The following is a 24947-nucleotide window of genomic DNA, read 5'->3' on the forward strand; positions in this document are numbered from 1 at the left end:
GAGAAACTGTCTTGAAGGCTCTTCTCCTGAGTTCCTGTATAACCAAAGTCATCACTCAGTTCACCCATTCCCTGCCACCCCTGGCTTGGAAGCCTGGATACAGATTTTCATTTTGCTCATATCTTGTCAAACAGCAGTAACAGAAGCCTCAAGTATTCAGTGCCTAGCACCAAAATAACCTCACAGAGCAGAAAATACTTCAGGCTGTGACCTGCAGGAAAACCAGTGCACGTGTAGCAATAGCATGCTGTGAGGTGGCTGCCATGCCACAGCGAGAATTCTCTCATTGCTCAGAGCTTCCCTCAAGGCTTCTGAGTTTTAACATTTTATGTTGTCAAACAACATATTCTATAATTTTCAGTTTTGCCACATGCTTATTATTTACTAAAATATGTTTTAAATCATATTTCATTGTAACTTCATCTGGCTTTTATGAAGTGACAGACAAGTCAAAGCTCATAATAAACTGGCTGTTGGCAAACCTCTGCCAAATCAAACATTAATTATGCGGTACAGCTTTCTAACAAAGCCTTCAATGTTTTGGACCTTCAATGAGTGCTGTTGCCTTCTTCTCAGACTCCTTTACAACAAGAACTTTATGTCACCACTCAAATTACCGTGCTATTTAAAAAAAAAACATTACTTAGATGACAGACAACACATGGCCTCCATTTAACTATCGTTTATTAAACTGTCCTTGTTTTATGTTTTCTTTGTATTATCTTTCTTCTAGCAGTAAGAGGAGATGAGACAGAGAAGACTGTCTTTCCTTCACCCGTAAGTAAGCATTCAGGCATGAAACGTGATTGTCATAAGATCACATCTTCCACAGGGGCCCCTCGTCAGCCCATGGCATGGCTTTGCCTGAGCAGAGGATAAGTGAGGAGCAGCTGCCTCTGCCAAATCTGTTAATCCAGCTGACAGCCTGACAGATGAGGAATGCCCCAAAAAGGCAGCTTGAATGCGAGCTTAAATGTGAGCAGGAACTGCTATGGTGGTGGCTGCCTGTCCTTTGCTGCCATACTTCCTGTCTACCTGAGGAGTAAGTCTGGCACATCCCAGAACACTGGTCTCTGCATGCCTGCATGGGCTGGCTGCTACCCATTGTAGATCTGGCCAGGTAGCCAGGAACACCACACCTTCTTTCACATTCATATTTCCTCAGCACATGGATTTTGTAAGAGTATATTTACATTATACAGTTGGTGGCTCGTGTGCATAATCAAGGTGGTAAAAGATTGTGAAATCCATGTAGCAAATTAGAAGTTACTTAACAAACTTTAATCATCACTGTGCATACTATAAGAGCCACAGATCTTCACCCATGGATCATTTCTGAAACTGAACAAGTGATAAAAGACTGAAGACTCTGTCTGGATTGTATCTGTTGTCATAAACTTAAGCACTAGAAGTAATATTACCAATATGTGTTTTTTCAACTTTCTGAAACTACCATTGAAACAGCTTCCTCTTTAAATTTTCTGATGTGGGAAAAGAGACCTCAAGATGTTCAGTTAAGGCATTGCTCTAATCAATAGAATCAGCCATGGTGAATTGCTGGGATGTAAGAAACAGGGCGCAAAGCCATCAACCAACATAGCTAATGCAAAGCAGTTGTGCTGTGGTAGCTATGCCAGTTAAGTGCTCCTTGTGGGCATTCTTTTCTGGAGTAAAGTTACTTTATTTTGGAAAAATTTGCTGATTTCTGAATGCTGATACAGAAGTAAATGCTTTCCCACATATTCCATTCCAGCCAATAAAATTACTGGGTGAAGGCAGCCTTGCCTCTTTTTTCCCCCTAGCAGACAAATATCCTCAAAATGTTGGTTCATCAGGAGCCATGCAGTCCATCTAAACCTGTCTCCTTACTTAAATAGGGGTAAGCATCAGAAACAGATTACTTTCAAAAGGCCCAATATAGTTAAATATAACTATACATGGAAAAAACTTTCTTATTCAGTTTGGTTATATTGGCAAAAACGTGATGCCGTAGGAGACAAAGCACTTCATTTTGCTGAACCTGTCACGTTCATGCCTGCTTATTTTATCAACAGCCCACCTTGCCAGAAAAGGGAAAGGATCAAGTGGGTTAAGAGATGTGACATTAGATTTATTGTGTGTTACTGGTTTACATCATGTTTAAGTAATATTGTGTGACATGCTCTTCTGTTACCAGGCACTTAATGAATTTGTGCAGGAGTTAACGAAAGTTAAAAATGAACTAGTAGAAGAACAGCACATCAAACATATTTGCTATTATAAATCATATTAAGGAATTTTTATGAGACATTTTGTATGTAATAAAAAGAAAGAAATGCAGCCATTTCACTGAATAAGGATATTATACTTCTTGCCCAAGAATAGAATACTAAATTGAAGTAGACATAATCACCGGAGTACTGCTCATAAATGCATTGAAATTGGATGATGTCACTGTGTGACCTCGGTGGGTCTGATGGATGTGTGGTATCTTTGAAAAGATGCCACGTACTTGGAAGTACATTGGTTTACCTTTTTCAAGAATGCAGCCCAGACTCATATTTTAAAGGGGCAGGAATTGTTTGAAAAGTGTTGCATAAAGGCATATATCTTTACAATGTTTTGCAGAGAAGGGGTTCTATAATTATGTTTTCAAAATAGATTTTAGCCAGATGCATACCCTGCATTTTTTTGTGCATGAGTTCAAAGGTATTTGAAGTTCTAATTATCTACACTTTTTTATGTGCAACTGAAGAGGAAAAATACAGTCACCTACGTTTCTGTTGACCCTGCAGAGAATACCATTGGAGGCAATATACCCCTGTCACTCAAGGTCCTTGGTATGTTGCTGCTTCAGCATATAAGCTCCAGTTCTCTGCAGATTTGACATAGCCTATCAAACATAACATTTTGCTTTGTCTCTGGCCTCCGGACACGTTATTAAGCCAGAGAACCACAGCATGAGTACTGCATCCTGAGAAAACTCAGTTTGATGTGGTGAATAGTGTTTTCCCTCAGAAGCTGCTGTATGCGCAGGTCATGATGAGCTACAATTAGATGTATGTAGGTGTTTAAATTTTAATGGGACCCACTGCTAGTTATCCTAAAGAGACAGAAGAGTTCTTAGCTGGGAGATATGCAGCATTGGCTGGGAATAAAGCATAGGAAGTGAGACTAGCTGAAAATGGCCCAGTTTTCCTCAAATATGATAATGAAAATTAGTCATAACTCTCTTTCTCTAGGAACTGTTTTGGTTGCCAACAAATTTTTGGATGCACTAAGATTGCCTAATATGATGTTTTCAGAAAACTGATACAAGTCACAAATATCATTTATTTATGCATCAACCCCTATCAGTACAAGCAATTAAAACTACCTTAATTGAAATGTTACTGCAGTTAGCACAGGAATGGGGACCAATGTCATGCATTCAAAATTCAAAGTTTTAGCATACTAAAACATACTGCTTTCAGTAAGAAGTTAGTAACAATTTGATGCTGCCTGTGTGGAATACTATCAGACACTAAGTATGGAAGTTTGTATCTGAATGCATTTATTTGGATGGATTTTTATTTCTTTTGTTAAAATTTATCAGTTTGACCTGAAAGATAAAAAATCAGATGATGGACTGTTTCCACAGCAATGTTTAGGTGATGAGATTAAATGAAATTTTTATTGTAAAATACCATAAATATTTTCTTCCAAGCATTACAGACTTCACTTGGAACTAAGGCAAAAGGAAATTGGTATAAATACTGTGTGGAAAGAGAATGCCCTAATAACCATATTGACAATAATTATTTCTTTTTCAATAGAAGAAATGCATTTTTTGTGATCTCCATTTCTCTTTCCTTCAGTCTATGCAATTTGAAAAAACTCCAGGGGCAGAGCATTTAGATTTTCATAAAATGATCTCTCCACTGACCATAAATACCTTCTTCCTGGCTGCTGTGGGCAACATTTGCTTCCAATCCTTGCTCAGGTCATTTTTCTCATAGATTTTCTGCTCCTTTCTGCATCTCTCAATAGGAAGTTCTCCAGAATTTTAGACTAAACTGTGGACACTGGGAGAGAATGAGAAAGAGGGAACAGTCATACTAAGTCCAATTTTTGACCCTCCAGAGGTTATAGTTTTCAGCCAAGCAATAGCTTACCTGCCTACAGCAGCATACCTGAATCACCACCTTCTGTACTTGACAGCTTGTAGAAACACTTGTGCTGGATCAAGCAGTCTGATAACACATGACTAAGGTAGTATAAGAACTTGTTAAACACTCTCCCAAAAAGTCTTCTGAAGAGAAGTGGTATTTTTCAATCTAATTGTTTCAACAGTTATTTTCTATTTGAGTTTTCCCAGTCATTTTTGAATAGACACAAATTTTCATTAATCACAATGTCTTGTGGCAAGCACACCTCATACACAGTATTTGAATCAGTAGTTTGTATATATATATATTTCTTATATGCAGATTATCTTTTCCTCTGGATTTTATCTATACGCTTTATTACATGTTGCAGTATTTATTATGATATTTAAATGCGTTACTAAGTATTTATTATATGTGTACGTATGTAATTTGAACCCTGTCAATCATTGAACTATTTGTTTAGTCCTGTCCATGTGATTACATGAGGTTCATTAGTACTTACATTCATCCTTACATGTAAGCAGCAGCACTTGCAGCAAGGCTCCATCATACAATACGTACAATCACAGTGAAGCATGTGTGCCAAAAGATCCCTCCCACCACAGGCGACATAAGACTGGAGCAGCTCTATTTATTAATTGAGAATGGAAGATTTTCTGGTGTCAGTGCCCATTGGAAGTGCTGGCCTGAGCCAAGGATCCCACCTGAGCTGAGCAGGGTGGGAGCTGAAAAATAAAACTGGGTAGGAGAGCAGTGATGGCAGACGTCTTGTGCAGAACAGACAGAAATGTACTTTCAAGCAAAATGTAGAGCAGTAAAGCCTCAGAACAAAATTTTTCATTACTAAATGCTGTGTTCAGTGCAGAAGATTAGAAACTGGGGCTAACTGAAGAGTTGGAAGCAAGATCAGTTTTCCAGGAAAAACCTGCCTTGAAAAATGCTTGGAATGCATGCTAGAGTTTGGGAGGCAATGGTATGATTTTGCACTTTGATTCTAATTGTGCTCTGGCAGGCTTCAATCTTTGAACTCCTGGGTTGGGGAGGTGGTTGGGAACAAACACATTTCAATATGATTTGCTTAGACTTCTGTGAAACACCTTGGCAGACAAGATACAGTATGCACAATGGCAATGAGATAGTAATGCGTATGTATGTTTTGCAAACACTTCTGAAGCTGTGCAAGTTACTGTCATTTTTTAGTATGGTTTCTGATACCACTGTCCCACACTGAATTGAAGTAAAGCAAAGTAAAGATGATGGCAGACCTTTGTCTGAGACATTTGTCCATTAGCAGAGATGTTAGAAAGTGCAGTTACATAGCTTTCCCAAATTGCAGCAAGTCATAAGGTGTATTTCATAGGTCTGGTAGAAAATCTCCTCTCATGCACAGAATGGTGCACACTCATCAGTGTGGCTCAGTGACAGGCTGCAGTCACTTTCACTTCTCCAGATATGGCATTGCCATGAATCCTGTATGTCATCCTGCCTGAGTTCAGGCTGAAAGGTCACAAAATATGCATACTGGAAGGTATCTACAGACATCCTTCAGCTTACGACCCAGTAACTGGGCTGAGAAGATGACCTGCACAGGGTGCTTACTGCAACCCTCATACCTGCTCTTAGGGAATCAGCCTTCTTCTACTGGTGAGTCAAGATGCTCAGGTAAGTTCATTTTTATTTAGCTTTAAACATAAGTGAGAGTATTGCAAAGGGTGAGGACATTATGCTGATTTTGGAAAGGAGATAAGTATGGGGTAGACATGCTGGCAGGGATGTGTATGTGCAAAAGGAGCCCATCAGAGAGCTGTGCATACCAGGCTGTCATTATCTACTGAATGTAAATACCAGGTGGGTGGGGATTTGAGAGGGGGAGGCAAGATGAATCATTGGCACACATGCCCGCTTACAACAGTTCTCAGTGCTGAAGATATAGTAGCTGAGTGGTAACGCCAAATCTTCAGATATCCATGATATCAAATGATAGATGTACGTTTCCCATTAAAATGAAATATGATTCAAGCTTCAACTTGAACTGTGTTTCAAAAGGCGAGTCGTTTTTGAAGCGTTAATAGCTTTGGTTAAGTGTGTAAAACACTTAGCACCATCAAGTGGTTAAATGATGTACTGCTTGTTCGTTACAGTCTCAGGAGTAGCAACCAGATAACTGCTTGGTTGCATATTACAGAGGTTCCTAAAGAATCCTTGAATACACTTCAGTGAGGTTATTCAAAATGTTCCTGAGCTTTTCTGTAGAAAACCACCCGATTAAAATGCCTGTGCTTCCAGCAAATCTAGCTCGGATCGATCATTGTTTCAGCTGGAATATATTCATTATCAGCATTCAGTATCAGTATTTTTCAGTTTAAAGTACGGAAGTAGAGTTTATTTGCACGTGGTCAGCACAGAAATATTTGTTTTAAGATAAAAGTTCATACAGAATTTTTTGGTGTCCTGCTCTTTGTGTTGCCTTAGATTTGAAGGTCTACATCATGGGAAAAGAGCTAATAACCTGCACTGTCACTGGTCTCTCTTGACTATTCCCTGTTGGCCATGGAATATTATTGGATGGAGATAGCTACTGGTATTCCACCTCTAACAACCAACTGAACTGTGTTCAGTTTTAAACCCTCACACTGAGGCTCAGCAGTGTGTCCAGAGAAGTGCAGTGAAGCTGGTGAGGGGTCTGGGGCACAAGTCTCATGGGGAGCAGCTGAGGGAACTGGGATTGTTCAGTCTGGAGAAGAGGAGGCTCGGGAGACCTCATCACTCTCTACAACTATCTGAAAAGAGGTTGTGTGTTTGTGGGGGGCGCTGTTCTCTCAGGTAGCAGCAAAAGGACTAAAGGGAATTGCCTCAAGTAGAACCAGGGGAGATTCAGGTTGGGTATTAGGAAAAATTTTCTCTCTGAAAGAGTGGTGATGCATTGGAACAGGCTGCTCAGGGGGGTGGTGGAGTCACTGTCGCTGCAGGCATTCATGAAGCATGTAGATGTGCCACTGAGGGATATTGTTAGTGGGCATGATGGGAATGGATTGACTGTAGGACTACTGAATCTTAGACATCTTTTCCAAACTTTACAATTCTATAATTTACAGTAAAAAATATCTGCAGAAAAGACAACTGTAGCCAAATAAAATGAATAGAAATGGAATACAGAATTTGTAACAGCACAATTAATTTGATTCCAGAGAAATAAAAACAGCAAAGTCCTTTGCTAGGCCAAACTCTGCAATCTGCTGAGATTTAAAATTAGGCAGTAATCATGCATCATTTCAATTAATACCAGCCTGGATGTTAATAACACTTAATTTATGCATAACTTGATTAAAGGAATAATTGATCTACCTGTGGGGTAAAATGATCTATAATTATCCAGGTTTCTTGTTTCATAAATGTTTGTAATTTTGTCAGTGTGTGCTTACCAAATAAGAACAAAGGAAGAACTTTTTGTGTTACAGAAAAAGAAAAAAATCTTGTTAAAATAACATTTCTGTTTCTGAAAAAGTCCCCTTAATGAGAAGTAGGCTTAAGATAAGAGCATACAACTGAATAGGAAGAATAGACAGACAGGCAGGCAGATCTCTGGAGATCTGCCAGTCAGGAACTAAAACTGCAGCAAACCAACCTGAGAAACAGTGAACAGAATATCCTTGTGTTTCATCAAATGTACTTTTCCTGATATCACTGAATAACTCAAAGCACTTATTTGGATTGACTTCCCATGCTTTTCTGAGCAGAAATATCTAGTGCAGAAAACATTCCTCCATTTTGCAGTAGGTAAATAAGGATGGAACTCAGCTTATCAGAAAAGAAAATTATTCTTGTTACCATTAAAATTGCTTTCTTAAAATCTACTCTGTAGACACATAAGCATAGTATTTACTGACAGATGCAGTCTTTGTTCTCCACTTTTTGTTTGAAATTGGTGTTAAATAAGCCCGGAATTCTGCTTGGGAGAAGTGAAGAGCATGCACAGCCTTCAGTAAACTTGGATAGTTAGGAAGTTCAACACCTTGCTACATCATTAGCTCGTAATGTTTCTCATAGGTCTTCTGAACATGCCAAAAGGGGGATGAAACTTTGAAGGACCTCAAGGGAGATCTTGACCAAATTTTAGGAAATCACATGCAAAAAAATAGTCATTAGATTGCTAAAGCTTGCTCAGCATCAGAAAGGGAGAATAAGTCCACAGAGAGAAAGGTTGGTGATTGTAGAGGTATGCAGAAGCAGGCAAAAAATTCTCTTTCAGCTTGCCAGTGTTAGATGCTAGCAAATGGCTAAGCAAGGCCAAAATATGTATAGGTGTCTCCTTGGGAAGGGAAAGGGAAAGGGAAAGGGAAAGGGAAAGGGAAAGGGAAAGGGAAAGGGAAAGGGAAAGGGAAAGGGAAAGGGAAAGGGAAAGGGAAAGGGAAAGGGAAAGGGAAAGGGAAAGGGAAAGGGAAAGGGTAGGAACTGGGAGCACTGGGGACAAATACAAGGGAGATGTACTGAGTTTTATGAAGTCTACAAAAAGTCCTTAGTATAATTCCCCTGCATAAACTCTGCCTCTCTGTAAGAGACTGTGACTCTGCCTTCAGCTCAGTTTGCTGGCTGGGGCTATCTTTGCAACCCTCTGAGTTGGAGCTTGGGCAGGCTGCCCTGAAATGCAGATTGCTTCTGTTGTCTGCCTCAGAAAGCTTCTGCAGATGTACTCTGAGTGATGGAGGGCTTCATTTTAGGCCTTTGAGAGGAGTGTACTTTGTAGATCACACATCCTTCAGCTTCATCCTCATGTCATTGTGACTTTCCCTGAATGCAGAATTCACAACACCACAGACTGTGCAGTCACTTTATTGCATGAGTAAAGCTGTGGCTTAACAAGAATTTGCTTAGACTGAGATAAACGCTGAAGTACACAGACATACCAAAAATAAGGATGTAGTCTTTCATTCATTTGCACTATATTTTAAGTTTGGTAATCCAGATAATAAATAGGTAGGAATGTTTTCATGTTATTTTGGTCACTCCTCGTCATGTGGCAGGATGCCCTTCCACTGCAGCCTGTAGATGCAGGATAAACTGCAGAAATGGATATTAAATCCAATAATACTGAAAATATTGAATTTTTTAGGCTTTCCAACATTATCAAGATCTCTTCAAATAGAGAGCTCCTCTAAGAGGCTGAATTAAATACTTCTCAAAAGTAGCCTGTGTACCAGCTTCCCAGTGCACACATACAAATGAATGCTGTCTAAACCCATGAAAGAAATCCCAGTTTAACTGCACTTCTTAGCTACATCTGGAAAACAAATCATATTCTTGCAATTAGGACAGCTTCGTACCTTTTGGGCATAAAGATAACATTCTAAGAGGATACAAATAACTGTATGAGTTACGCTGAATTAAAATGAAATTGCATTGAATCTGTGTCAGAGATCGGTTTTGGCTCATTACAATTTTAATTATAATATAAATTCACCAAATTGACTTTTTTTAAAAAAACATCATTTTGCAGTATTTTCAAAGCAGCGTGTTTATTGTTTCACAAGGCTGACACATTACTAGGAACACTTCACAGATCCCCCAAAAGATCCTGTGTTGTAATATGGCAGTTCTACGTTGCCATCTTAGGTCCATAAAGACACCTAAAACGGCTCTCCAGATATAAGTTAGGCATGTTTATATTGTTTTCCTACAATTTTCCATTGTCAGGATTCAGCTCTGTGCTCTAGTGGCTGCAGCTCATCTGAACCACCTTTGAGGTCTGTGGTAGGATGCCACAAACACAGTTCTAGGAGTGCAGGTTTTCTTTTACACTGTAACATGAGAGACGGCTCTTCATTTTAGCAATTAATGCATTTCATTTCACACGTTATATGAATGAATGTTGAATTCTTTACTGCAGTATTCATAGTATTTATGCTTTTTTTTTTTATAGTCCTGCAAACATCATGACTGTCAAATCACCTTGTAAGAAATAGCATCCCAATGCAACAACGTATCTCAGTGCAACACCTCACAGGAGTACATGATAATTTATTTTAGAGCACAGCTGATTTCACTCTGTCATGCTTGCATTGTGCTCATCACAGAGACCAGGGCATGTGCATTCAGTTTGCAGAGCATTCAAGTACCAAGGCTCTATGTCCAGACAGTCCAGGATTGCTTGCAAAGACACCACGGAGAAAAGTGGCAACAATTTTGGAGTTCCTCCCTGTGCTTCCTGGGTTCTCCTTGAATGTATGCTGATTTTGGATGTCTTATTGCACCCTTCAGGCAATGACTGGTTAATCTCTCTATGTTGTCTAACCTTGGTGAGTCACTGGAGTTTAGTCACTGTTTCTATTTCAGGTGTCAGTCACACATGCCATTTTAATAGTCCTTCTCTTGCTGATATTTTGCTCTTACATTCGCTTTTATTGCCTGTTCATATCAATATGAACATCTGTAATAGAATTTTCCACAGCACTACAAGATTTCTGAGCTTCTGAATTGTAATGCATTGTTGGCACTTTGGTACCTGCTGGAAAAATTATCTTTCAAGTATTTCAGCAATTAATTACAGTTAAATTTACACTTCCCTGGCCCAAATATACAAATTAAAATTATAATTAACTTACTCCTGTGCACTCCATCTATAACTTCTAGTCTTATACAATCTTCATATTTTATCTTATTGAGTTCAGTTAAGCTTTCTGGTGTGTTTACTTACTGGCTCGACATTCATTATTCAGCTCACATTATCCTATTTTATCTCAGGCAAACTGGGATAAAGTTTGAGAAGGAGAAGAAGAGACACTTTCCTTTGACAGGATAGTGAGAAATATGTGGAGTAATGGGGGAAAAAAAGCATTTCTTTCATTTGTAAATAATGTTTGAATTGCTCTCCTGTGTTATTGGCTGTGACAGTCAGTAAGTTGCTATTGACTGTCACACTGTTTATTTACCAAAGATGACCTCAGTGGCTAATCAGAATTGCATTGGCTATAATAGAGATGTCGGTTGATGTCAGATAAAGATCTTGATCCAAGTTCTCTACGCAGCATTGGAAGCAGCTGCTGATTTTCTCCTGAGGTAGCAGCATAGTGTTCAGTGCTAAATAGCCAACATGATGTTCAGTTCCACAGACCCTTGTGACGATAAATTCAAGATGTTCAAAAGAAAATTGAGTTATGGAAGGATCAGACAGTTTTTAACTCTTACTAATAAAAGAAACATGCTTTTATGTACATTGTTATTCATGGATTATACTTTATACAGTGCTGAGTACTGAACCAACTTGAGAAAACACACGAGGTTTGTGTCTTTGTCGTACATTCCTTTAGTAGCAGCTGGTGAAAATACATTCCATAGGAAGAAAAAAATAAACTATTCAAATACCTTATCAACAGACCACTGAAGTAACTGTGGAAGTAGTTTCAGTACAACAGCCATGAAAATCTGCTGATAAAAGTGTAAGAATGTAAGCTTTCAAAGATGGAACCGGTCACTACAGAACAATGTCTTCAGGCCTTTGTATTGGTTTGAAGAGGCATGGCATGACATTCAGTTCCAGGCACTGTGGTTCACATGAAGGGAAAATAAATATGTATTTCAAATTCATTCCATACAACTTTGCATTTCCATAGTACTTCCCATGCAGACTGGAAGAAAGTTTAAGAAGTCTGCTAGTCATATAAGAAAGTTCTATGTCGCAGAATTGTGGCTTCTTAATAGAATCTTCTGAATAAGGTACTCCTGCAAAGGATCATGTTGATGGACTTGGGTTTGGGTTTTTTAATGCAGAAGTTGATGGCTTTCCTGAGCTCAAATATTGTCATGGAAGTATGTCTTGTTATTTGAAATGGCACAAGTACAGGAATTCATTCATCTGAAAACCTCTGATATGCATCTGTAAGTGGTAAACTCCAGCCTGAGGACATGCCAAATCACAGAGGCTTGTCTAGAGAAAATAATTCATGTTTTACAAGAATTCAGGTTTGAAACCCGCAGCATGCATATATTAAGGAAAAATATTAGATATCTGGAAAAATTAAGGCTTTCTTTGGCTTTTATTTTCTAAATTGTTTCTAAAGCAAAGCTGAGAAGTAAGTAATGCTGATACTTTGCAATATGGTATTTTATTTCTATGGTATTTTAATGTGAAGAACTTATTTTTCACCTCTTTAACCTCACTGCATAATCATTTTCTTTTGGATTTCTTGCTCTTGACCTAAAATATTACCTGTTAGAATAGCTCTACAAAAAATGTCCAGTACTTCCATTGCCTGCCTTTACTTCCTTCTTTCATTACTTCTAGGTATTACAGGTGCCAGCAAGCTACCTGCCCTCAGTTTGTCCTGGAAGTCACTCAGTAGTATCAGACACACAAATCAGATACAGTGTCTGACTGGCAAATACATGGCAATGCAGCATTGCTAACACAAGTGTTCCGGACCCTTTCACGAGCAAAACTGACGTGGACTGATAATATGCTGGTGTTAGCAAAACCTTGAGTAAATCTGCATTGCTGATGTTGTGTCATCATGTTTATACTGCATTACTGTGAAGAACTTACCATGAATGGTAGGATAAGGAGCTATGTAATGAAAAAGCTTCATCTTTACCTAAATTGCTAAATACAAGGGCTGCTCTGAAAGTAATGCTTCCTATTTTATCATGTTGGGCTACAATGTCAGAGGCAGATGTTGGTGGTATGGTGGTAGAGGCACCATATAACACCAATATTCTGTTACATTTTGTTGCTGTGTGACAAGTGGCAGCAGAGGGGCAGTCTGACAAAATGGTGTTTGACAGGGAAGTGCACATGAAGCAGTAGTGTGTCACTGAATTCCTCCATCGGGAAAAAATGGCACCCACTGACATTCACTGACACTTGCTGAATGTTGATGGAGTCAGAAGAGTGAATGTGAGCATAGCAAGGTGGTACGTGGTGCATTTCAGCAGCGACAACAGTGATGTGAAATGCAAGCCACATTCTGGACAGCCATGGAGATTTTTAAGAGCAGGGCACGCAGGATCTTGTTCATGACTGGCAAAAATACGTAGTAACAGTGGTGGCTGTTGAAAATAGTATTTTGTAACTGAGAACAGAGAATCAAGCAGTGTTAACTATGCTCTTTGTATCTGTTGTGGTTTCCATGGAAATAAATAGGAGGCATTACTTTTGGAGAGACCCACACGTGTATGACAGCTCAGACACCATCGGTACTCCTTCGGATACTTGTGCCATAGGAGATGTCACCTGAAAACCGCAAACAAACCGGGTGACTGCCCACTGCCCACACAACCGCGGCGGGCGGACTCGGCTGCCCGGCTTTGAACTCGAGACAAAGGGGGAGTTGGGTCGTGCTCCGCAACCGAGGTCGTCCCGGGTTCCCGGCACCGAGGCAAGGCCGGGCCGGCAGGCGGCGCAGCTCTCCGCCGGGCTGGATGGTAGCGGGGCGGGGGCAGCCGCGGGCCGGCTTCTGTCAGCGCCGTCAGAGCCGCCGCTCCGGTCGACGTTGACGGCGGTGCTGCCGACCCGTCCGGGGTCATGGAGCCTCAGGCGCGAGGTGAGTCCGGTCGGGACGGGGCCCGCGGATGATGCGCGCCGGAACCGGGAGTGAGAACCGCGGCGCGGGGAGCGGAGCGCGCTGCCAGGTGGCGGCCGGAGCTGCGGATGCGTGCGGGGATGTCCCGCTGCCGGCACCGGAGCGCGGGGTGCGGAGAGGGCTGCTGTGCCTCGGCCCCGCCGGCTGCTGCTGGCGCTCCTTGCCGTGCCGAGCGGCTGTTTTTTTTTTCTCTTTGGGCTTCTTCAACGCTCCGTGGTCGGGGTAGTGAGTTCAGTCTCAGTGAGGGTGTTTTTTTGTTTAATTGTTGTTTTTGTGTTGTTTTCTGAAGCATGACTTGGTCGTGTACGTCTGTAAGCTGGCAGGTAGTATGGGTATTTCCATGGGACTGGATGTTTAGAAACCTGTCATCTGTGAAATAAACAGGGAGAAGAAGTAATAGGTGAGGAGATGTTTGTTTATTGCAACTGTGACAAAACAGCCTTCCAGTCTGGGTAATGACTGTATTAAATAAATACCAATAAAGGAGGCAAATGCTTATTACAAGTGCTGCTGTGTATAAAGGTAAACGGGTGTTAGTGATGCTCAGAAAGGAGAAAGCCTTTCTGGCAAAACGTGCTGTGTCTCCTGCCCTACTGGCTCCATAGCCCATCACAGCTGGCAAAACAAATTCTTGCCTTGCTCAGTTCCCTGCGTTTTTTAAAGTCAGTGTTAAGATTGTAGCATACATCTGTTATTTAAACTGATTTCCCAACCATGTCTGTATAGACACGTGAGTGGTAGCTCCATTCTTTAAACAGGAGCTTCATATGATAAAGGATCATTTCTTGTTTTGTAGAGCTGATTACAAGCAGTATCCAACTCTAGTTAGCCAGGCAGGGGTCTGTGTTCATTTGTATTTCCTCCCCCTGTAAGGAGTGAGCACGTGTAAGTCCTTAGTAAGTAAGGTGGACACAGAAGTCCTTAGTGCATGTTAAGAATTGAAGCCAATTGATGTGTTTTGCTAATACGTTTTGGTCAGCAGCCCTTCTACTGCCACAAGAAGGCATTTTTCTTTAATAGTTTCATGGGAATGAGTTACTTTTGGTTAGTGAGGGAATGTAGCAGCATTTTGTATAGCTTGGGTTTATCTAATTAGGGCTTCTTTGCTTCCAAGGTAGAATATTTTTTTCAGGACTATTTTTTTTTTTAAAGTCTTTAAGTTATTTGACAGAAAGCCTTGAAAAATCATTTCTAGAAATGTATTTGTCTATACGCTCAGTTCTTAAGTCACTTTTCCTCATAGGCTCAATTCAGTGCATGCTACTGCAGCTATGGAGCCTTTTTGGTGCAAAGAATTTAACCTGTCGGTCTCTAATACAGTTGGATTCAGTGATGTGCATCTAAACACTGGACAGAAATGTGAGCTTCTCAATTCCACTGTGCCATTATTAGAGCACAGTGACAGAAGGTTAGTAACAAAACAGTAGCAATTTGCTTTGGAAAAAAAAAAACCCACTGAATTCAAGTATCTGCTTAAGCAGCGGGAGAAACACGCATACATTTTAATGAGTTTATGAATTACTTCTAAGGAACCCACAAAGAAATGAATCCTGAATAGTTTGTTCCAGCATGCTCTGCTGGGGCATTGCATTCCAGTTGAGAAGACAAAGTAAAGCTATAAATTTGAAAGTGCTGTTGAATTACTCATATTTAACACTTTGAAGATTTTCTTCAAAAGGGCTTTTCTACATAATTGTGCTTTTGCCATTTTATACTGCCCTGAAGGGAGGACTAAGTAGATGAATTCCGTGTTCCAGAAATATATTCGAGCAAATACCAAAAGTGGATTTTTTCAGAAAATGACAAAAAATTCTTTTTTATGAGGCTGATTCATGGTGATACATAAAAATGCTGACAATCTTATTCAAGCTGTGGGAGGAGGGGAAAGTATTATTGCATGTAAGTGCACCAAGGAACTGCACAGAGGCCACTGCTGACTCCAGGAGTTTGTGTGCTGTGAAGCACAGTCTGTCCATGGCCCAGAGACCGTGGGAGTGAAGTGTTCTGATATCTACCTGAAAGCAGTGGAGAGATTTCATGGACTGAAACAAAATTAATTACTATTATAGTTAAGTGTATCAAATACATCCTGCCTCACTGTGGTGCCAGCTTGCTAAGAGAGGCTGTCAGATGGAGAATAATATTAACCAATGTTAAGAATATTTTCTAAAGAAATAACTGTATATACTACATAAACAAATTCATGCATAATGCTTTACATTTAGGTTGCAAGAGACCACTATGATCATCTAGTCCAACCATCAACCTATCACCACTGTGTCCGCTAACCACCTCCCTCAGTGCCACATCTACAGGTTCCTTGAACTCCTCCAGGGATGGTGACTCCACCACCTCCCTGGCAGCCTATGCCAGTGCCTGACCTCTCTTTCAGAAATAAAATCTTTCCTAATAACCAATGTGAACATTACCTTTTGTCCTGTTGCTGCTAACTGAGAAAAGAGGCAGACTTCTTCCTTGCTACAGCCTCCTTTCAGGTCATCATAGAGAGCTGTAAGGCTCTGAGCCTTCTCTTCTCCAAAGTAAATGCCTGTCTGCAGTGGAATACAGTACTTGTGAAGTGCTGTGGTGAGAACTGTAGTTAATTCATAAGTTGCCCATCCTCACTGAGGCTTGTGTCTCTGGAAAGAATCTCGCTACAGAAAGGTGGGTGAGCAGTGCATGGAGAGGTTGCTTTGCTGCAGCATCACTGCTGCGGCCATCTCACCAAAGACATCTTGGGAGGGCAGCATCTTCCCTAAATTTGTGTTTAGGGTTAGTAGCTTAACCAAGGAATACTGGCTGTTCTGTTCTATGTTAGCCTTTCCGTAAGGTGCTGAGTGAGATGTCTGGTCTGGAGCTGCATAACTGCAGTTTTTTTCATGAGCAGAAAATCCCTGTACTCAGTCAAGTCTGTCTGCATATAGGTTTGTCAGTATTGATACACATGAGAAAATAGGAAGGATGCAGTAAGGGGAATCCTGTTTTCTTGCCCAGCAGCAGCTGCTAGTTGCTTCCATTGTGAAGAATGCAGTAATGTTCTCCACCTGCCTCTACAAGGGAGGTGATTATGTGTATGTGCTTCAGAGGATCCAATTCTATTAGCCAGAGGATTGTGCTGTCTCCTTCTTGCCCCCTGGAGCTCTTCATGGCTCACTTTTGCAAAGCAGGAGAGAGGCCTTCTCCAAAGTGTCAGGAGAAACTGGGGTAATTGGACCAGCCACCAGTAACTGTGCATCTGACTGCATGATGGAAGTCTCAGCTGCTGTACTAAGAAGATGATATGAAGATGAGGCCAAGTGAAAATGATGGGGTTTTAATTTATAATAGGATTCCTAAATATTTAACAAGAGTGCCCAGAGCTTGAGATAATTGCTCTTTTATCATTCATCCTGTTTTATACCAAATGGAGGGGAATGCATGGGATGAGCTGTTGGTAATATCAGATTTTAAGCAAATAAACTTCTGAAATCAAATGTACTGCTTCTCTTTTACCCTTGTGAACCTGTACGGCTTGCAGCTTAATGATACTTGTCACAAGTGGAGATTCACTTTGCTGAAGCTGAAAAAAGCTGAGTGATTTCATGCTAAATGAGATCTGAGAGCAGAATAATGGTGGGGTTTGGAAAAGAGAAAAGTAAACCTCCTCTAAAATCCAGGGCCAACATGTGATGCATTGTAGCCTTGTTATTTTTACAATGTCCCCATCCCTAGAGGCCAGATTGGATGGGGCCTTGGGCACCTGATCTAGCGAGTCGCAACCCTGCCCAAGGCAGCACACTGGAACTGGATGGTCTTTAAGGTCCCTTCCAACCCAAGCCATTCTGTGACTCTGTGATGGAGATACAAAATGCAGAACATGACAAAAACCCAGCATATCAGACCCCAAAATCTTGCTATTTTATCCTCCTTTATCTTCTTTTCTTTACTCGGCTGTTGATATGAATCCTACTGTGAGGCAACTCAAGTACAGATCGAGTCTGCTCCTCACTAGTGTTCTCAGGTGCATTATTGGAAGGATTAATCTGTTAATATTGTTCTGATGCATCTTTCTGACTTGTTTAGTACAGTACAGCAATGTGTGGAGGGTTTGAGTAGCTTTGCTTAGGCCACGTATTGCTTGAAGCTCAAGAATGTGACAAAAAGTGTGTCAGAAGACTACAGAGTGGTTGAAAAGTGTTCCGTATAGCCATATTTAGAAGTATAGGTGAGGCTTAGAAGCTTGTTTTAGGATAGTTTAGCAGGGGACTGAAAACAATGGCCTGTAATACCCAGCGTCACACACGCTTTCACCAAAACCTTGGACGCATTGTTTTGTTCAATTCCCTAGGACAGAGGTCATGCTGCCTAGACACCTCTGTGATCCATGAATCGATATCATAATATCTAAGTAGGCTATCATGACATTTCTGCATCAGTGGTGTGGTTAAGTACTGCAGGTGGATAACTGCAAAAGACAGTCATTTAGCAAGTGCTTTTTTTACATCTTAGCACTCATTCCTCTTTCTCCTGCCACCTCTCATCTCTTTTCTCTTGGTCTGTAAGAAGTCATTCACTAGCGGTGAATCTTTCTGCAAATGTTCTTATCTGAAAGTGCAGAACAAAGGCAAAAAGCTGGACATGTGTGAAGTGATAGTGAAGTGTGATAATGGCACAAGTACAATGATTATCATGATGATAATGACCTTACACTGAGTCTCCCATTCTACCTGTTCTATTGGGAACTTCTCTCCTTAAAGCTGGTCACTAAAATACAAGTTCTTTACAGCACCCAAATAGGAGTAACACTGCAGCAAAGTCTGTAAAAACAGATTTACAGAAATAAGGAAAATGCATGTTTATATGTGTATGACCTGTGGTCAGATATAATAGCTTCTTTCATTTAGTCGTTGTCCATATAACTGTTTCTCAGGGATCCACCTCCTATGTAGTATTTACACCTTCATGCTCCTTGTCACTGAATAAGAATCCAGATACTCAGGTAGTGGGTGTAAAAATGAGAAGTAGCTCTAATGACTTGTAACCCCTCCAGAAAAGGGGAGGTAATGCTATGCCTTGAACATCTGATTTCTCCAGTAGAGGAAAGCAGCCAGGAACAATGCTGGCTTCTCATTGCTGCTGTGGACTTTGTTGTTTCATGGTTTTCTGGCATTTGGTTTTTGTAAAGTTGCCCTGCTATCACCACTGATTTACCTTAGCATGCAGTTATCCTTGCTGTCAACCAAGAGCCTAGTCAGTAAAGTGCTTTAAAGCAATGACAGCATTTAAAATACGTAGCAAAAGCAGTTGGTCACTTTTCAGCTTTTGTTCTAGAAGCAAAAACTGTTCTAGAAGCAAAACCGTTAGAAGAGTTTTGCAAATTAACAGAATTAGATCAGTAATTTTAACAACAAAATCCTCAAAATGCAAATATACAATCTAGCCTTTGGTATTATACAAGAACTAGGGGCTCTAGTGTTACTCAAGAGAGATACAAAATTAAACCTAAAAATATTTCTGCAAACATGAAGTATCTGTTATTGATACAGTGTTGGTTTTCCCACTAAAAAGTGTTTGCTCAAAATGTTTTTGTAGCTCAGTCTTATATTTTCAGGTGCTTTCTTGCTGAAAGCTCTATTTTTGTTTGCCAGTAAGTTAAATTTGTTACTTCACCTGACCCCAAGGGACCAGATCCTGCTGGAACCTATTTCTTCGTCTTCTAAGAGCCATCCTGATTTCTCTTTCTACTTGTATGGTCTGATTTCTGAGATTTGCTTTAACTTGTGAAACACCATCCCTCTTTGGCCATCCAAACACAGAAACTGTCTCTCTTTAGTTCCTGTGCCCTGCTTTAATGTTGCATGTTAGAGTTGCTGGACTACTTTATAAATTGCAAATAAAGTATGAAAAAGATGATAGAAGCTACATATGGCATGGATTTAAAAGACCGCATAACTTGTGTCCTCTGAATTTTTACAAATGATGGCTGAAGGGAGCTGATGCTCCATGTTTGCTCCTTCAGTGAAAATTTAGGTTAGTATGCATTCAGCTGTTTGCTCTGGATTCACCTGTTTCCTCACCTGTAATTTGGATGAGACTAAGGGGGTACATGTGTCTGGCTGCAAAAAGGTTCCTCATTACCATCTTTAAGATTTAAAATACTTCACAAAATTTCCCTGGGATAGTTGCTTTGATCGGATTTGGTAATAAGTTTTGCTGATGTTGGTTTGGGCATAGTAAGTGCTGATCTAATTCTTCTTTCTATGTTTAACACTTTAATTGAAAGCTCCTCTGGGTAAATCTCACATCAGTCACTTTAGGGAAAGCAAACAGATTTTTAGAGAATGAGTATTCTAAGTGTATGCTTTTTTTTTTTTCTTTACTGGGTTGGTACATACTAAATTTTCATTTAGAAATGATCAGAAATTGTGTTTAAATACAGCTCTCAGATTTCCTTACAGACAAGTGTAATCTATGTACATTAACAGAGTTAGAGTGGCAACTGTGGCAGGAACAGAAGATTATCTTCTGCTCTAAGTATTTTAAAAGGCAGATGGCAGCTATTAACTTATTATTGTGGGAGGAAGGAATCAAAGTCACAATCAGGGAGAATGATGTTTGCTGTAATGATGGCGTAATTAAACCATCTAACTATTATGTGCATATGAGTGTAGTGGATAACCACTGAAGCCTTGTGATCTTCCAAGAGTACATCCTTCAGTCATGTTATGTGTCAGATTGAGCAGAAGCGTTGATAAAAGGGAGGAAAAAATAAGATGATGATGGTGGAGAAGGAAAAATTACTTGAATAGCCCCATTAAAAAAAAAAAATATATATTTCTATAAACTGAATTACAGTGTGGTTTAGAAGATGTAAGTAAATCTTCACAGAGATAAATAACAGACATGCCAGGAAACTGGAAGTCAGATGCTAAGGGGAGAAAAAAAAATTCTTATCCCTGTGGTTTTAAATTAGTTCAAAAACAGAAAAGCACAGATAAAGAGCGATATAAAGGGAGTCTACGTTGAGCACAAGGAGTGCAAGAGAGTATTTAGTGGTAATAACCTGTACCATTTCTGAGAGTTTCGAAGATGGGTGCTAGATTTAGACATAGATACTGAATTATAAAATTGTTCACTTCTGTGTCCTTGTCAGCACGGAAATATAGAACATGAATGCAACCTGAAAGGGTCAGTGGTATTCTTGTTATAGCAAGGTGCTGCAAATGGGAATTGGACTGGGGAAAGGTAAGCAAGTTAGGACATGATTTTCACAACTGAATAGAGATTGAAGGCATTAACGAAAGTTATTAGCAGAGTTACAAGCACTAAGGAATACTGGTTTATTTTGGAAAATTACATGGTGTTATGTCCATCCTGTGACAACATCCTCAGAAGAGAAAATGTACTGAAATATATACATGAAGAGGGCAGGAAAAAAAAATATAACAAAACTCCTGTATTCTTGTTTAGACCTTAAGGTAGGAGTTATACCAGTGACAACAGCAGCTGGGGTGATCTGTGTGGACTGTGGTAGATGTTTTTTGATGCTGTTACAACTCAGTGTATTCTAATGCAACCCTGATGGGGAAGAAATTTTGTTTACTTACCTATCCCCCTTCCTCCTCTCATCAGTGTAGTTGCTGTTACTGCTACTCAGAGCAGCTTCCAGAGAAACTGACCCTCTTTGATTCAATAATTATCCTCCTTGTTGATCTTCAAAGAGGAAAAACATTCTTTGCCTATGATGGTGGCCACTTTGGCTGATACTTGAGGATAAGGACCTCAAAGACTGAGTTTGTGGCTGGAAGTGCCAAGCTCTGTATTGTGTTCTGTTAAGAAGTCACTTATCCTGGAGCACAGTTGTTTGTGTAACTACCTTCAGAGGCAAAACTCCTGTCCTCAAACTGTACCAAACAGAAAGCTGGGGACTTTGGGAACTTTGTCACAAGTGCCCAGGGCCTCAAACAGGTTCACAAAACAAACACATTTCTTTGTAATTGCATACTCCAAAATGCTGAGTGGGCAAAAGCAAGAAATTATTGATGCCAAAAAGGCCTCAACATGCAAATTAACACTGAGAGCAGAATAATAAATACCTTGTTTCATGGTTCAAGATGCTAGCTAAAAAACAAAAGGAAAAAAATTTGGAATTTTATGTTGAACAATAGTAATAATAATAGTAATAGTAATAATAATATGATTAAATAACATTGAAACAATGACCTCTATATTTATTGGTTTTAAATGAGAATGCAATTGTATTTCAGATGGACACATCCATGAGTAGATTAAGTTTCTGTAAGGAAGTCTGGTAGAGGTCCATGCAGTCAGAGAATCTCATTGGAAGGCAGAAGTGTACAGGCACCAAGTAGCTAACTGTAATCACACAGAAGGTAAGAGTTAATACAAGCTGAAGCAGATGGTGCTTAAAAACAAGCATTTGAGGAGGAAGAACAGAAGACCTGCCTGGTTTGTGGCCAGTGCTGATTCACTTCTGCTTCATGACGGCTGTGCGCTCTTACCATCAACCTGTAAGGTAAACTCTCGTTACAGGAAATGCACCTTTGCCCCAACTTTGTGAGGGAATTGTTGTTACAAATTTATAAATGCGATGATGTCTATAAAGCTTAGTCACAAATCATTCAACTTTTGTGCTAAGTGATATGCAAGAAGACAAACCTGGTTCTTAAAAAGCTGTAATCTTTATTCTCCCAAAATGAGAGAGTGATCAGATATCGTGAGAGACACTTTCCCCCCTCTCTTTCAGCATCCCTATTTCTTAATTTCAGTGTATGTAACAATGCTGAGGTGTAATCTGAATTAGAACAATGGAAATTATGAATTTGAATGTGGAGAGAATAAAGGCTCTGTGATGGTCCCAGCTATAATTCTTTGCTGTGTATTTTCTCTAGTAAGTTCACAAGATCAGAAGTGGCGTATCTGCCTTACTAGCTGAGATAGATGATGGGGGTGAGGGTAGGGGCAAAAGAGGAGAGGGAGGGGAAATAAAAAAAGAAGAAAGCAACCTGCTGATTATAGGAAGAATTGTCTCATTTCTAAATCAAATTTCTAAAGATCTTACTGCTTATGATCGAAAGGATACAAATTACAACTACTTGAAGAATTTCTTTTTTAATTAAAAACTACCACTTTATCACTTCTTGCAGTACAGATACTTCGTTAGGAGTTAAGTGAGGAGACTTGTGTTTAATTATATTGCAGTTAGATCACTATCAAGCAATACTCTTGCACCTGGATTTAGAAAAGTACAGTAAACTGTTCCTCTCCTTGGTGAAAAGGGTTATTTAATCATGCCGTTAAGCTTCTGTGATTTTGATTCAATGAAGCAGATGTGTGAGCTTAATTATACAGTTGGTGGGATCACAATCACTTTTACCAGCTGAAAATGGGACCCAAGATACCTGTCTATTCTGAGATTGGGAAAAACGTACCTCCATGTATTTTTAGTGTGAAAGGGTGGGTTTAAAAAATTAAACTGACAACTTCCACCTCTGACTGCTAGCGTTTTCATGTCATAGCTCTCATCTTCCCCTACATTTCTTTTTCTCTAGCTAATTAGATATGCTTCATTCCTTCATTTGTTTTGCGCAGCCTGTTAGAGTTTGTAGAGTACCTTATTTGTGGAGAACAAGTCTCTTTTGTGACTCAGTGTCATCCACTTTCTCATTCCCTATTATTCTATCGTGACTTCATCTTTTCTTTTCTTTTTTTCTGTTCTGCCTAAAGAAAGAAAAGAGATGATAGCACTTCCACTTATGACATCTTTTTCTTACCCTTGATCTCATGGAAGGTTATGCAGAATGATCAATAGTAAGCACAGTAAGCGGTACAATACTGTCATTACTTTCAGTATTGACATAATAGAAGCATCTGCTGTCTTTAAACTGTTCCATTTCACAACAATTGCTTTGTATTTCCATAGCTACAGCTTAGAAAGCAATGTCACCCTTGTCTTCCCCAAGCAGGCAGGATTATTATATTATACAAAGCAAGCTAGATATTTTCAGATAAAATGGTTTTTTTTTGGATTATGACAACCAAGCATTTCTGGATGTTTTAGTTAATTGTTCTGCTTGGGAGATCAGTTTCTACACTGAAAGTTGGTATTTCCTTTCTGTACTATAAACATTTTCATGATGATTGCTGCTCCCACTTTCATACATTGCACTTTTATGTTTGAGACGATCACGAAACTCTTTACCAATGTCCGTGTCTTCTCCGTAAGTGATCAAGCTGTAGAGTCTATTCTCTCCCAAATATTTTTTGCACAACTTGTCTTCCTTCACTAGCATAAGTCGCAAGCCTTCTGGGAGAAAAAAATAGCCTAGTGAGATTCTCAGTTTGATTAGAGTGTAGAGAAACTTAGCACACTACAACTGACTGTTTAGCCATGCAGTCCAAATGAAAGGCTTCCTTTGTTTGCAAACCTGCCAGTCTATCTCATAGCTATGGATGGATGCCTTGTTTTGGGGATTTAAGGAAGGAATGGGAGATTTAAGTAAGACTTGTAATAAGATGCTGCACACTGACTGGGAGCATTTATTCTTAGATAGTAGACTAGGTCCTAGAGCTCTTGAACACCCAGAAGCTGTCCTCCTTCATTCTCCTTGAGACCACCTTGGGCACATAGTCCACTGGAGAGAGAAAATGAAGACATTTGCCCATTCATATCTCTTACAAGGAGGGAAAAAAAAAAGAAAGAAAAAAAAAGGTGGGGAAAAAAAGGCAGGTTGAGTCCTAGAGTTAAACCAATAGTAGGATCTAGAATTCTGTTAAATATTTACACTTTTCATCTAAGTGGCCAGTGTGGATTGAATGCTTCCTTCGCTGAACAAAGATGAACCCAGCCACTGGCTTTAATTTCGAGTCACAAAAATTCAAAATCAGCCTTCCTTCTGCTCTGAGTTCCAGGTCCTCTAGCATGTCTTCCTGTTTAGATCTTTCCATAATAACAGGAATAAAAAAACAGTACTGGAAATCTTTGCAATTTTCAACAATTTTTACAATCTTTTTATTTTATTGTACATGAATCTAGATCTCCCAACCCCCTCCTTAATCTCTGTATCTGGCACTAAGACTACATTATAAAGAAGATCAAAGACATTAATGCAGTGTCTGGACAGTTCCTTTGTTCTACTTACCATTTCATCCCTTTGAAGATTTAATTGCAATTTAAATTTGTAAACAATTATTTTCCAATATTAAATAAGATACAGTTCTGCATAACTTGTTGTGCTGTTACCTACTG

General features: G+C 39.7%; 1 protein-coding gene across 2 annotated transcripts in view; it reads left to right on the forward strand.

The window, feature by feature from the left end:
* Positions 1-13486: 13486 nt before the first annotated feature.
* Positions 13487-24947, forward strand: part of TPD52L1 (TPD52 like 1) — a 51010-nt gene continuing 39549 nt past the window's right edge. For both annotated transcript variants that reach the window (XM_048937092.1, XM_048937094.1), the window contains exon 1: positions 13487-13660. In XM_048937092.1, coding sequence (XP_048793049.1) covers positions 13642-13660 — 19 coding nt within the window. In that variant the 5' untranslated portion in view covers positions 13487-13641. The remainder of the gene's footprint in view (positions 13661-24947) is intronic.

Source organism: Lagopus muta, chromosome 2 (assembly GCF_023343835.1).
Source record: "Lagopus muta isolate bLagMut1 chromosome 2, bLagMut1 primary, whole genome shotgun sequence".
In the NCBI taxonomy this organism is placed as follows: domain Eukaryota; kingdom Metazoa; phylum Chordata; class Aves; order Galliformes; family Phasianidae; genus Lagopus; species Lagopus muta.